The sequence below is a fragment of the Ruditapes philippinarum genome, unplaced genomic scaffold, assembly GCF_026571515.1.
Source record: "Ruditapes philippinarum isolate M1 unplaced genomic scaffold, ASM2657151v2 ctg4064_1_1_1_1, whole genome shotgun sequence".
NCBI lineage: Eukaryota > Metazoa > Mollusca > Bivalvia > Venerida > Veneridae > Ruditapes > Ruditapes philippinarum.
In genome coordinates, this window is record NW_026857025.1 from 149557 (window position 1) to 164280 (window position 14724).

At 32.5% G+C, this 14724-nt stretch overlaps 1 protein-coding gene across 1 annotated transcript; it reads right to left on the bottom strand.

The window, feature by feature from the left end:
* Positions 1 to 924: 924 nt before the first annotated feature.
* Positions 925 to 4411, bottom strand: LOC132748500 (uncharacterized). The gene is made up of 2 exons (XM_060738143.1): positions 4149 to 4411; positions 925 to 2765 (listed from the first exon to the last, which is right to left on the bottom strand). The coding sequence occupies exons 1-2, from the start codon at positions 4153 to 4155 to the stop codon at positions 2212 to 2214; spliced, it is 561 nt and encodes a 186-aa protein (XP_060594126.1). The 5' UTR covers positions 4156 to 4411; the 3' UTR covers positions 925 to 2211.
* Between the last annotated feature and the right edge of the window lie 10313 nt (positions 4412 to 14724).

The window sequence follows — 14724 nt, forward strand, 5'->3', positions numbered from 1 at the left end:
ATGTCGTACCTTGAGCCGTGCAAACATCTGAAGCTCTTAGATGAAAATCAGTGCAAAGGTAGGGCATTTCACCCAGCACGTCTGTGTCCTGTTTTCTGTTAATTGATCTGATAATGAATTTGCAGTGTTCTGAAATAACAGGGCAATTTAAGGGGCACCGAATGGGAATTTGTAATACAATTAAGGATAACGGTCATTAAAAAAGAAAGGGACTGAATATTTATTTAAGATATGTACATTCAGAAGGCAAGAAAATGTTGATGTTATTCTATAAAAATAATGAGTGGGTATAACATGGGGCATGATATGAACGGGCAAGTTGGTGTCAAATTGGCAGGCAGTTTATCAATCAAAAACCAACGAATAGTGTTTAAAAGCAGTTATGCAATCAAAGGTGTGTTGAAATCAAAGTCTGTAAACTGAAAATTTCAACAAATTAATCAAGTCTTTTTTATGCTAATACAACAAATGCATATATGTTTTAAAAATATGATTTAGAGTGAATTTGATCGATATTAATTGATGGACACCTAAAATGTACACCATATATGTCTGCAATCTTTTTGTTTTCTTTCTTCACGGATTCTAAAGAAATCCTTTGATAAAATTTCATATTATTATGATATGAAATTTAAATATAAAACCTTACACCAGCTTGATTATGTTTCTCTTATTCACAGTCCTTTTACTTGCACAAACAAACCTTGTCTTAATGATTAACAAAATAAAGTTGAGACGTGTGCATCTCGCTGATACGGGTAAATAAGATAGTTCTAATCTCCATTTGCTTATCTAGTATATGTCCCAAATGTAACCATTTGCTGATAACGTACTTGGATTATAAGTACTTTTCTTTAATCTGTTTAAGTATTTCATTTTGATCAATGAATATTGCAAATAAAAAGGTCAATGAGTGTAATTGTGTTTTTCTAAACATCTTTAATAGAAGATAGCGATGTCAAAACTCTATATAATTTTAAGTATAATAGCTTTAAAGAGACAAGGCAATGTTTAAATACTGATAACAGATTATCGTATGCCTACAATACCCTAATATCTAATTACTTATATAATCTAGTCGTTTTGTTAAAATTAGCATTTTTGAAATTTTATACATGTATGACGGGCATCAATTTTTAACGCTTTGTTGAATTTTTTGCAAATCGACCCCATGCTCATTTTTTCTTACATAGCATAAAGTTTATTTGTACCAAGTGTTGTGCTTTTCCAATTTTCTGGACTATTTGCTCATTAACTGAATATAAATTAGATCTTGAAAAATTTGTAATCATTCAAACAAAGAATAATAAAATGAAACAAATCTGCATACTAACAAAACATAAAAATCAACAATATCTATGTATTCGATTATATGTTTTGTTTGTAAGAGAACAATCAAACGTCCTAAGTATTCATCAAATAGCAGCTTTTCCCTATATCCCTCTTTATCAAAACACTGATCACATGCAACTTGTTCCCACGCAGTGCGCCATTAAACAATTAAGATTCAATTGGGTTATTTTGTTATATGTCATAATAATATATGTCATAACATGTTCTCAGTGTACATATGCACAAGTAGCATTTCTTGCATCACATACGCATAAAATGTGAAAATGAATACTCACATAAGAAAAAGTAATTGATATCAAGTTTTAGAGTACAAGACAAAAGTAATGTTTCTAACATTAAACCTTTTCAGTTTCACCAATTATACGATATTAATTACAGTTTTACAAATTTAGAAGCGTTGTGTACCTTGTATATGTTAACAGCAATTATGTTTGTAATTCCCTTTGCATCACATACATCAATAAAGCCCAAACAATCCTGTAAAAATTTTTAACATCACAGTTCATGAATTCTGCTGCACAGATACTGCATGGCAATTTAGACAGTCAGAAATTAATCATGAATATAATAGAAAATCAAGCCAGCAAAAATACAGGACAGACAGACAAAATTGTAGCAATGCTTATCATTTAATAGAATTCATTTACAATATACACTTGCCACTGCATAGACATAACTTTTAAGATTTCAAGAATATACAAGTATGTTACTTTAAAACTGTATCTTTTGTTTAAAACTGATACAAGTCAGATAAAGCGCTTTTAAAAATTCGATAAGGAAGCTTTTTTATCATATACATCCAACACTTCTTGTATTTGTCTACTGCATTATAACGACTGTCCTTCTACTTTTATAAATTTAAATTATATTACAAAACCTTGAAGCAACAGTTACTACTGCTACTGATCCGGCTTTCATTAACCCATTCTTTGCTATTCTTGTTACCTCATCTGCGGCGACTTTTCTGATTTCATCAATTCTCCGTTGACCGAAAACCCTTTCCCCAGAGGATAAATCATGTGCTACCATTTCTATAGCCTCTGGTACCCACACATGAATTTCATCATTTAGCCTGGAGATAAACGGGAAAGCAGCCTCTTGTGCATAGAAGACAACAGTAGAACAGTTGTTTGCAATGAAGTTGTAGTCTGCCTTCGCCTTGAAGGCTGTCCACCACCGAACTATAGCATTTTGCTCTTCATTTGATACTTTAATCTTGTAGGCATGAGGTTGTCTATCGTCTTCTTCAGCAATATCGTTTTCAAGAGAATCAATGGGCGCAGCTTTTGCTCGTGGATTGGAAGGACCACAGTCTCCTTCAGGCCACCAACTGATGTAGGTACCATCACTCAATTGCAAGGAGCTATGGCCGACAAGATCTCCAGATGGGCGCCAAATATATACAACAATTTCTGTAAAACGGATTTTTTCCATTAATACATGGGAGCACTAATGTTATTTATTTACTAAATGAAAAGTGTCATTTCAGTGTACGGAAAAACAAAAAAGTCACCAAACATCAAGATGTCGTTTCTTTTCCACTGATGAAATAGCAAAACTTTACTTGTAAAAACATAGTTTGTCTAATGTAAAATTTCATGAAAATTATGAACTGTTTTAAAATGATAATGGTGTGTGCGGAAAAAGAAAGGAATTTTCCACATTGGAGTCGTGCAGCTTTAAGTATAATAGCAGGAAATCAAAAACGAAAACGAATAATAACTAGAACTGCCACTATCATGGCGTGAATACCCCCGCATACCACTTTGTCAGAATCAACAGTGGCCATTTAAAGCTCAAGGACAACCTCCCTGCCAAATCTGAGGTTACTAAGCCAGTGCATTGCTTTATGTATTCTACGTGCTTCAAATGTGAAAATGTCAAAAACAATACACTGCGGACAGGCATTCTTAAGCAATTGAGGGGAAAATATGTGTGACCTTGACCTTTTAGCCAGTGACCTGAAAATCAATAGGGGTCACCTTATGGTCATGACCAACATCCATGCCAAATACGAAGACTGTGGGTCAAAGGAATCTTAAGATAATGGGTGGACAATCTTTTTTAGTCAAGGCCCCTGTGACCTTGACCTTTGACCCAGTGACCTAAAAATCAATAGGGGTCACATATTAATCATGACTAACCTCAATGCCAAATATGAAGACTGTGGGTCAAAGGAATATTAAGTTATTGGGCAGACAAACTTTTTTGATGTCAAAGTCCTGTGACCTTGACCTTTGACCTGGTGACCTCAAAGTCAATAGAGGTCATCTACTAATCATGACTAACCTCCATGCCAAACATGAAGACTGTGGGTCAAAGGAATCTTAAGTTATTGGGCGGACAAGCTTTTTGAAGTCAAGGCCCCTGTGACCTTGACCTTTGACCTGGTGACATCAAAATCTATAGGGGTCATCTACTAATCATGACTAACCTCCATGCCAAATATGAAGACTGTGGGTCGAAGGAATCTTAAGTTATTGGGCGGACAAGCTTTTTGAATTCAAGGTCCCTGTGACCTTGCCCTTTGACCTCGTGACATCAAAATCAATAGGGGTCATCTACTAATCATGACTAACCTCCATGCCAAATATGAAGACTGTGGGTCAAAGGAATCTTAAGTTATTGGTCGGACAAGAAAAAACCGACGGACGGCCGGACAGACGGACGGCCGGACAGCCGGACGGACAAGCTGATTCCAGTTTACCCCCCTTACAACTTTGTTGTGCGGGGTATAAAAATGCTAGGTATAAACAATAGTACCTCACGAGTAAATATGAAAAAAAGTATTTTACCAGGCATTTTTGTCGTTCAAACTGAAAGCGATTTTTGGCACTGTAATAATTCCAATATTCGTTTTATTTTTTTTTTCAACTTCAATAAATGTTAATTTACTTCCTTATTTTAGAACGAAATATGAAGTTTAGATATAACATACTTTACACAATGGAGTTAGTATCGAATTCCTTAGTTAAACTTCATACATTGATTATTGGCGTCCGCGCCGAAGCGCGGCGCGCGCGGCGCCCTTATGCAATCAAATCAGATTTTGTGAAAGGGCGACAGCAACTTCTCGAGCCTTATAGTCGGTCATGATAAAAGCCGATCATTCCGATCGGTATGAGGGTGCTTGATTAAAAAAAAATGTCTCGATATGTACAATGAATAGCGAACTGGAGAATTTCGCAATGCATGAAATAACATTTTACGTCTCTTCGTTTTTTTATTTATCATTTTGTAGTACACAGTGGGTTATTAAGGTACGGAATTCCATAAACGACAGCCTCCTGCTTACTGCCTACTGCTAACTGGGCAGCATGCTGCTCACTGCCTACTGCTTACTGCTAAGTGACAGTCTAAGTATATGTATGGATCAATTACGAAGTATTCCGAATGTTGACACAGGTTCACCCGCCATTTTGTTGAACTATCTCCTGAGGTTAATTTTACGGAAAACAATGGATAGTAAATTAAAAAGGATGATTATATAATTAATAATCCTAATAATTTGTAATTTCGAATTCATTGCAATGACTTGTGTAGTCCCACTCTTGCACACTGCTTTGATTATGTTATGAAATGATTCCACGTGCCTCATTGCACAGGTGATTGATAAATTGTCAAATATAGGACTCATTTCAGGGTAATCAACTTATTAATGAATTATTCACAATGAATATGTGTTCAACATTCAACATTGAAGGGCTTGAGCCCACTATACCTTGTTGAGAGGCGGACATCTGGACCATTATGTCAACACCTACTGATTTTTGTATACGTTTTTATACACGGTAGGGAATCACGTGACTTTTACGGTTACGCGTACAGACAATATGGCGGCCTAAAAACCTCGCTTCACATGTGTTTTTCAGGTAATTCTTTATTATATCCCTTTTACTTACATACGAGACCTGTTGCAGCCTACGCGGAATAAAGAATTGTTGCCGCCTATACCTTAGTTTCCACTCCTGTGCTCATAGCTTTTACAAACACTCAAAGATTCAACAGAAATTTTCAATGTGAACAATTATATTTCGGGTAACATTCACGCAAAATTTGTATTTTTTTATGAATTTGATTAAACTACGTCGAGTAAGCAAAGAGAAAATGTTCATATAATTTCTTTATTTGAAAATGTAAATATTAGGCATGTTAAATGTTGACAGGTCATCTTCTATTCATTACACGAGAGAAAAAAGGATGTGGTAACTCCCACGCATACTTTTATTGTTGATACTCCCACGCAATATTTTATGTGCAGGCAATATCTATGCAGGTTATAGCCTAGATATTGATTGAAAAAAATCATGATTGATGCATTTAGCATCAAAACTTTCATAGAATTTTGAATAATATTAAAAATACCGCCAAAAGGTCCTTGATAAAGTATCCCAGCAGGCACATCAACGGTGAACAACGTTGAAGTATGGTCAGATTTCAACGTTGAAATAACGTTAGATTTATGTTCGAATTTGAAAGTTTAAAAAAAACGTTGAAGTTCAACGTTGGCACAACGTTGAAGTTTCAATGTCATTTCAACATACTTTAATTCTAATATAAAGCAAAGTACTGTAACAGAGTTTAACAAAAAAATCAAGACACTTTTAAATACTTCAGCTATTTTATTTCAAAACTACAGTTCAAGTGTAGCTTTAAATTCAAACGATTTAAGAGGTCCTTTTAGTTTAACAATTAAGCTACAATCTGTTCCAATCTACCACTAGTACTTCTTCTAGAGCTCTCTGGGTATGTCTTAAGTGTTTCATGATGGTGTTTGAATACTTCTACTGCTTCTGCAAATAAAATAAGAAGTTACTAGTTGACTTGGTCAATCTCAAATTATATATAATTAATCAACTTAGTGATTTGTTTTATCTTAAAATGCTTATCTTCTAAGATTTACGTAATAAAAAAGCATAGAAATTAAGATACAGCTGAAGTTTCATATTGACAGTAAATTGTGTACAACAGGATCTAGAATATAAAATAGACTTATTATTCCCTATAAATTCACGGCAATTAAACTTAAAATTTAACACTCATCTTTATTATTTAACCTCAAACAGTTTAATCAATATTTGTTTTGATAATGCAATGGATTTAATGTATTTTTCAAACTAATTCACATTTAATTTTACTATCACTAAGATATAAAATGAATACAGCTAAATTGACGAATCGTCTTGGGACGTAAATTATATGGGGCAAACAACACTTCATCTACTTATAGGTTACAATAATATGATAAATAAATTTCAAAAAGGCATGGCTTGTAAAATCATAAATTGCCAAGGACACCAATAACTTCGCGGTAGGCCTACCAAACCCAAATCATTCAATTAGGTCGCGTTTTGATACAAAAGTCTCAAAAAATATTAGAAGGAGGTTTTGTATTTCTGTTTTTATAAGTAAAAATTACAGTTGTCATTTTTCATATTTTGCAGATATGGAAGGTTCCATCTCGGATATTGTTTCTGATAAATGTGGGAAAACATTTTCATTCACGGATAGGTCTCAAATATTGACCACATGAAACAGTCTACACGCACAGGACCTTATAAATGTTGTGGTAAAACATTTTATAGCCCAGCAAATCGGAACGTTACGGGTTTTACTGTTGATATTTAATGACATTCAAACATAAGTCCTAGATTTTATTACCTAGTTTGTAAAATAAAAAGACCCATTCTCAATATTCTTAGGTTTTATTTTTCTTTTATGCTTTAGATTAAAACAAACACATCATAATATGGTTAAATACAGACACTTATTTGAAAAAAGTTGGTTAATAAAAGACTAAGTGATATTTTAATGACTTGAATGTCTTTAAATCTTATATAACGATACATAAAATTGCCATTTACTGTACGTTTCGACTTGCCACAACATTTACAAGAGTCCTGTCCGAGTAGCAGTTTATGTGGTCATTAAGACAAATGTTGTCCAACATTATCCACAAACAATATCCGAACTGGAAACCGTCCATATCTGCAAACTATGAAAAAAATGACAACTGTAATTGTGCTTAAACTGAAATCGACCTCCTTCTTATATTTGAGACTTGTATTTTAATTTCTGCGATTAATTCCTCTATATCAAAACTTCAGTTTAAGTATAATTTCACGTGAGTATGTATTCTGCTATCCATAGGGGCTTTCATTCTATCCAGGCCTCTTTGGTGGTATTTTATCCATCAGAGAGATTCCAGTAATTTTTTTTTCCAAACAGGCACCCTCCGCCAACAAAAAGGGGGGTATTTTTTTTATTTCCCCCCCCCCCTTTCTCATGTCAGAACATAAAATTTTTTTTTGGGTGGACGGGGGCGGAACGGCATTTATTTTAAAAAAAAAGGGGGGGGGGGGGGACTTTTTAAACAACAAAAATACCCGCAATGCATAATCATGATTTGTCCATCAATATCTAGTATTAACCTTTCATAGATATTGCTGCCATAAGAATGATGCCCGGAGTTCATCAACAATTAAAAGTATGACCGTGGAGTTACCAAATCATTTTTCTCCATTTATTGGTAATAGAACACATACCAGTCCAACATTAACATTGCCTAATATTTCACATTCTTCATAAAGAAAGAATTATAATAGATAACATTTTCTCATTGCGTGTAACTCGTCGTAGTTGAATTCAAAATCATCTAAAAAGAATACAAATTTTGCAGTGAATGTTAACCGAAAATAATGTTCACATGAAATTTCTGTTGAATTTTTGAGTGTTTGGTTAAAAGCTATGAGCACAGGGTGGAACTAAGGTATAGGGCGGCAACAATTTCTTTATTCCGCGTAGGCTTGCAACAGGTCTCGTATGTAAGTAAAGGGATATAATAAAGAATTACCTGAAAAAACACATGTGAGCGAGTTTTTAGGCCGCCATATTGTCTGTACGCGTAACCGTAAAAGTCACGTGATTCCCTACCGTGTTTATAGTTTATTAAACTTTCATTTGACAATGTAATAAATTTCTAGGAGAACATCTGTAATATACTGGTGAAATCACTGTTGTATTTCAGGCTAAACATTCTTGTCTGTCATTATCAAAAATGTGTGAGTTCATTTACGAGACTTCATTTGGTTCAGTTTTCTTGGCTGTTATTTTGTGGCGTATAAATTGTGTAATTCCTTATAGATGTTATGTAGTACATTTTTGTTAAGTTTTATTGTACACTTTGATATTTTTAAGGTTAATTATAGAACCAATTTTATTCTATTACAGAGGATGATCAATCTGACAGAAACATTTCTAAGTAGAAGAAAGGCATATACCTCCATCACTGTTGTACAAGCGTTCCACGGATATAGCCGCTAAAAACACCGAAAAGAAAAGTAGAAAGGCTGCACAACAAGGTACATCCAGGTATTGTTTTAACTTATTTCTTCATCATAACTTCATCGACTTTGTCCAAACTAAACAATTTTTTGAAGCTTAATGATTCTAGTTTTAGAACAATATTTGCTTTTGTCTGCAGAATTTGAATACTTTTTGTTAACTTGGCCAAAAAAAATGTAGCGTATTTGTTGACATGTGCGAAACGATCTTGATATTTACCACTAAATCAACCCAAACGCATTTGCTGTATCAAAATTTGCCGTTTTACACAAATTATAGTCATCCCTCTACTTATTATTGAGTTTACAACCCTTCAAACTCGAGCTGCTTTTAACAAATTCGCAAAAAACTGCCTTGCCTTGTGTACAGAGTCTGAGCAAAGATAGAAATCAAATTTAAGTGAACGGGGTGTAGTTAGTTTAATGTACAGGTCTTGTAAGATGTGAACGGGGATTCTAGCAGTCACATATTTATAAAGTATATATTTTTTATTATTTTTAATTGGAAATATCTCGTATCAGACTAACATGGATAGGTTAGAGGGACGATACAGAGGTATTTGAAAAAAATTTAAGTTTTTAGTGTTTTTGAGCCTAACAGTTATATCTGCGTTTAATTTTTATTTGCATACCATCACAACCCATCAGCTGAATAGTGTCTGTCGGTATTTATAGACATGTTGAGGAGTCTTTAACCAATTCGCTGAATGGAGATGGGTCCGAATGGGATATATTTATATTTATACATGTATAACTTAACCTACACATAAGGTAGGAGGTCGAAAATTGATTTAAGATTTATGCAGGAGTGTCATTTTCTACAAAACGGCATAAGCACTGTCTTCTATAAAAAAGTTTTAGCCGCCTTATATAAGCTTATTAGTCGACTTAGAAGATGCCGAATAGACTCTTTAAATGTTTTCATATCTCTCTGTACACTCTGTTACATTCGGTATGGCATTGTTGAAATGAAAACATAAAATACCATCATCATCATCATCATTTTCAGAAAAAACAGCAGCATATAGCAGCATTGTATTTATTAAACAATATCGAAATCACAATGAGGTCACCCGAGTTTGACTGCAAAAAAGTATGAAGGACTTTTATAGCCGTAATAGAATTTTTTGTTCATAATCGTTCTACTAAATATGGAATGAAATTGTGATCTTTTTTGAGCTTTTACATTTTTTCCTATTAACTTATAGTCACGCATCAAAAAGTGTTTTATATAGCAGGACGGAAACTGTTTAATGCATTAATATACATGTTGCGTAACATGTTGACATTTAATTAAACATTTTCATCCTTTATACAATTAAAAATCATTCACCTTCACAATCCCTGGTCCCGACAATAAATCTTTTCTACATCAGCGCTCGTGTATATGCTCTGGTACTGAATTTATTTGGTAGAAAATGACATTCGTTTACCTACTACACCCCTTACAATTGCTATCAGTTTTTCATCTACACCCGTACACATCCGTGCTAGACTCTGTACACAAGGCAAGGCAGTTTTTCGCAAAAATTTTGTTAAAGCAAGCTCGAGTTGAGGGTGAAAAACTCAAACATAAGATAGAGGATGACTATAGTTTGTATATTAACGGCGGAATTTGATACAGAAATGCGCTTTTGGGTTTGAAATTTAGTGGTAAAATATCAACATCGTTCGCAAATGTCAACAAATACGCTACATTTTATTACCAATTTAACAAAAAGTATTTAAATTTGCAGGCAAAAGCAAACAACTGCTCTAAAACTAGACATATTTAGCTTACACAATATTGTTTAGTTTGGAAAAATCGATGAAGTTATAATAAGAAATAAGTTAAAAATTACCTTGGGTGTACTCGTTGTGCAGCTTTCTACTTCGTTTCGGTGTTTTTTAGCGGTATATCGGTGGACGCATGTACAACAGTGTCATCGTACTCCAAGTTTGACTTCATAGACAAGTAACAGAAAACACATCTGTGGGGAAAATATTGAAATTACAATGGAAGATGAAGAGGAATAGATAAATGTATTGGTTCTTATGGACGAGTTTAACTTCGGCTTTTGAAAGCATATAAAACAAAGAAACATGGCACCCTACAAACAACATGTTCCATAGCCAATAATTACAATTATTAAAAATACAAAGACACGGGTTTACAGAAAACAGAACAATGCAGAAATATATATTATTTGCATTACAACATTGATATATATTTCGCAAGTTTGATAGTATATATATTTTGCTGATATAAATTATTGATTTGATTTTGCCTATGAGGTTAACAAAATTTTGTTTGTTTAACAATATAATAATGCTCTCTTTATATATTTTAACCTTAAAGTCCTGAAATTTTAGAACATATAAAAATAAAAATCATATTCATTTTCAATAAGCCCGGCATTACAATTTCTACATAATCTTTCATTTATTGGTATATTTCTATGTCGTCCAGTCCAATGTGCCAACTCATGAGAAGATAAAATGAAATTTGGATAATCATGCTACCCTAAATTGTTCGGTTCGTTCAACGATAAAATCCAAATAATTTTTCAAAATTCAAAATGAGTGAATTTAACTAAGAACAATTTGTATCTAATCAAGACGGTTATTATTGAAGCATTACCAGATGGAATATGTCTAAAGTTCGTTGTTTAATAATCATGACAATACTAAAATCTATGTGCACAGTGAACTGATTTTCCCAACATTCAAATTGTTTCAAAAAGTTTCAATATTTCATTGGGAAAAAAGTTCAGAAAATGAAGTGAATGAATTCTAGTTATTGGCATCAGTTTATTTTACTTTTATGAAAAGCCATCGTTATCCTCTTGTTTAAATCCAATTGTACATATTGAAAATTTTAAATATGTAAATTAACTTAAAAATAACCTTTGTGATAGATAAAATGACGCATGTTTATGATCACAATATAATTTTTGATGTGTTTAAAGTCTTTTCTTTTTATATTGGTTATAGACCAATTAATTATCTTGTCTGCTTTTGCTTCTTACAACACACTAAAAATGTGAACTTTTAGGATGTATACCTTTTTTGTATTCCTTTTAGTTACATTACGCAAATGAAAAACCAATGAGCAAATCAGCTTTTCGTAATTTGCCAGAATCATCCGATGAAAAGTTAATTACTATTTTTGTCAAGTTTTATGGAGGTCTGACAACTAGACAGAAAACAGTTCTAAAACACCATCAATGATCATGATACATATCTTCTTATGTATGATATGACAGCATTTCTAAGTCTACCTATTCTTATATTCGTGTATATCACTTTAATTGCAGAATGTATTTACACTAACATACAAATGTTATTCATAACAGAACTTTTGATCAATATTATGCTTTTATCCGAAACTTTGCAAAATATTTTTAGAGAATACGCTTTTTTACATGGGCGTCTCAAATTTTTTTTATTTAAGATAATGGTGTATTCAAGAAAATATTAGCTTACAGTGGTCTCAATTTTTTATGTGGTGTTATAATTAATAAGTGTATTTTGTTTTTCGTTTTTATTATAAATAAAAAAGTTCTTGAAAAATAAAATTATCATATATTTTCTTGAAATTTTGTTTATGTTTAGTTCCCGGTAAAAAAAAATTCACAAATTAAAATGATAAGGTCTACATTACAGTAAACTGTTAAATGACAAAATTAAACACACATGATGGCTTATATTATGTTAACATAAAGCAAAGTTTGTTGAAGTGTTGTAATACAGTCATGCTGGCAACAATAATTCAACAGTTGTCCACATTTAAAAAGTGTCTGAGTCTATCAATTTTAAATATCATATAAATTTTTTTCAAAATATTATGAAAAGATGTAGAGTATTTCTATATCAGTTCCATAAGAATCTATGAAAATATAATCTCTGAAGCTCTGGCAAGTTAACCGAATATATTTCTTCAAAACAACTTTACAAGTTAATCGTAACACCCTTCTCTTAAGGCAAGTGAAAATAAAATAGAGGAGCTAGCATATATATGATTAGTTTCTGTTTTCTTATGCCTTTTGTTTCATCAAGTAATAAATCACAATTGTAACATAGGCAATACTGTTAAATATCTAAACATTTACATGGGCAGGCATTAAGATCAACCATTCGTTAAACAAATACTACATTACTTTGTATGTAACTCAAAGGTTCATTTACTTTTTGATTTGATTATGCATCGATCCTTCCCATATATATACACAATAATGACAATGCTAAGTCATCATGCTCCCTGCCGAAGTAACATTTTCCTGAGTCAAATATAAGGCTTTGTAAACCATGAAGGTATTATACCATCATCCAGAAACAATGATTAACTTTTTAGATTAGATAAAAACGGTTCCATGTAATGATTTGAAGCATGACGTGATGTATTTATTCTCCCAGTACGTTATCAGACTACACAACTCTTAATCCAAGACGTCACTGGTATAAATAATTTTGTCTAAAAATCAACGAATATATTATGCATGAATATCCATTTTCAAAGTCCTTGATATATATCTATGTTTTGAGCACCATGCTCTAGATAATTTTTAAACAAAACGTTTTAGCATTATTTTCATAATGCTAACAATTGACCGTTGTAATCAAAATCTACGAACAACGACGCTCATGACATTACAAGTCCTCCTGTCAAAAACAACTTTAAGCTCTAAAGTCATAGGGTATGATCATTATCATTTAATAAACAAATATTATAATATACATGTTATATGGTAGATGTTTCTAAATAACTGTATTTTACAAGCGTGTTCGTTATCAGAGATATACCTGTACGTTTTAATAAAGAAACCAATTATATTCGGTTGCTTAAAATTAGAGAACGAGATTTAATGGGCTTGATAGCATTTTTATACAGTTTACAGTTCCATACATGCAAAGATATATACATGAACCTATCTCTCTGCTTAGTAACACGAAAATTATACATGTATAAATGCAACGAATTCCAAAGTTTTATCAGTTAAAGCCTTCATCTATGATACAGTGTAATTTCTTGACCAATACTGTTTCAAAAGGTTCCCCTTTGTAATTATAAACACATTATAAACACATTGTAAGAAGGACGTACAAAGCCGACATTTACTTGCAGGAAATTAATCGGGTATTTGGCAGGTATGACAGTTAGCATTTATCAATTAACAGTAAGCATTAAGCAGTCGCCTGTAGGCATTAAGCAGTTGACAGTAAGCAGTTGATAGTGGGCAGTTGACAGTACGCAGTTGACAGTAGGCAGTTGACAGTAAGCAGTAGGCTGTCGTTTATGGAATTCCGTATTAAGGTATGTTAAAATAGAATGATGAGTTGATGACCTAAACATTCCGAAAATCTATTTATAGAGGGATGTACTGCTATCGGTAATTCCCGGTCTCTCCCGGTCTATTTTGACCGGGATTTACTAGTGACCGGCGAATAGTATCACACGTTTATTGTCCGGTCTCTTCCGGTTTTGGAGTAGATGTTTGATATCGTTACAGAACAGAACAGATATTTTACTGACAAATAAGCTTTTTTTCCAAAATGAATGTTTGTCACTTAGTTTGGTTACAATAATTAATAAACATTGATTAACTCTCTTGAAATTTATTGATTATTATTATACATAAACATACAATTCGTAAAAAGCCCAACAACAACAACAATAGCATGTTTCATTTTATCTATATGAGATAAAAACAATAAATATGTACAATAATTGAGAAAAAGATACATTGTTATGGTATAAATATGACACTATCAACTTTGAAACATTTTATTTAATTTGTTATTCGTGTTTAGTAAAGATGCCCAGGAATTATTCAAAGTTACAAATTAGATTTTATGAATTATTCAATTAATTGATAATTTAAAAAAATGATAAAGAAAAAAACAAATGTACATGTACATGGTTTAAGAATAAGCAATATTATATATTGAAAGATTAAGCATAATTTACTGACTTTTTCCAGTTAAGTTTTGACTTATAATCGTCGGTCAATATGACAACTGAATTCTTAAAATTTATTTTACAATTTTA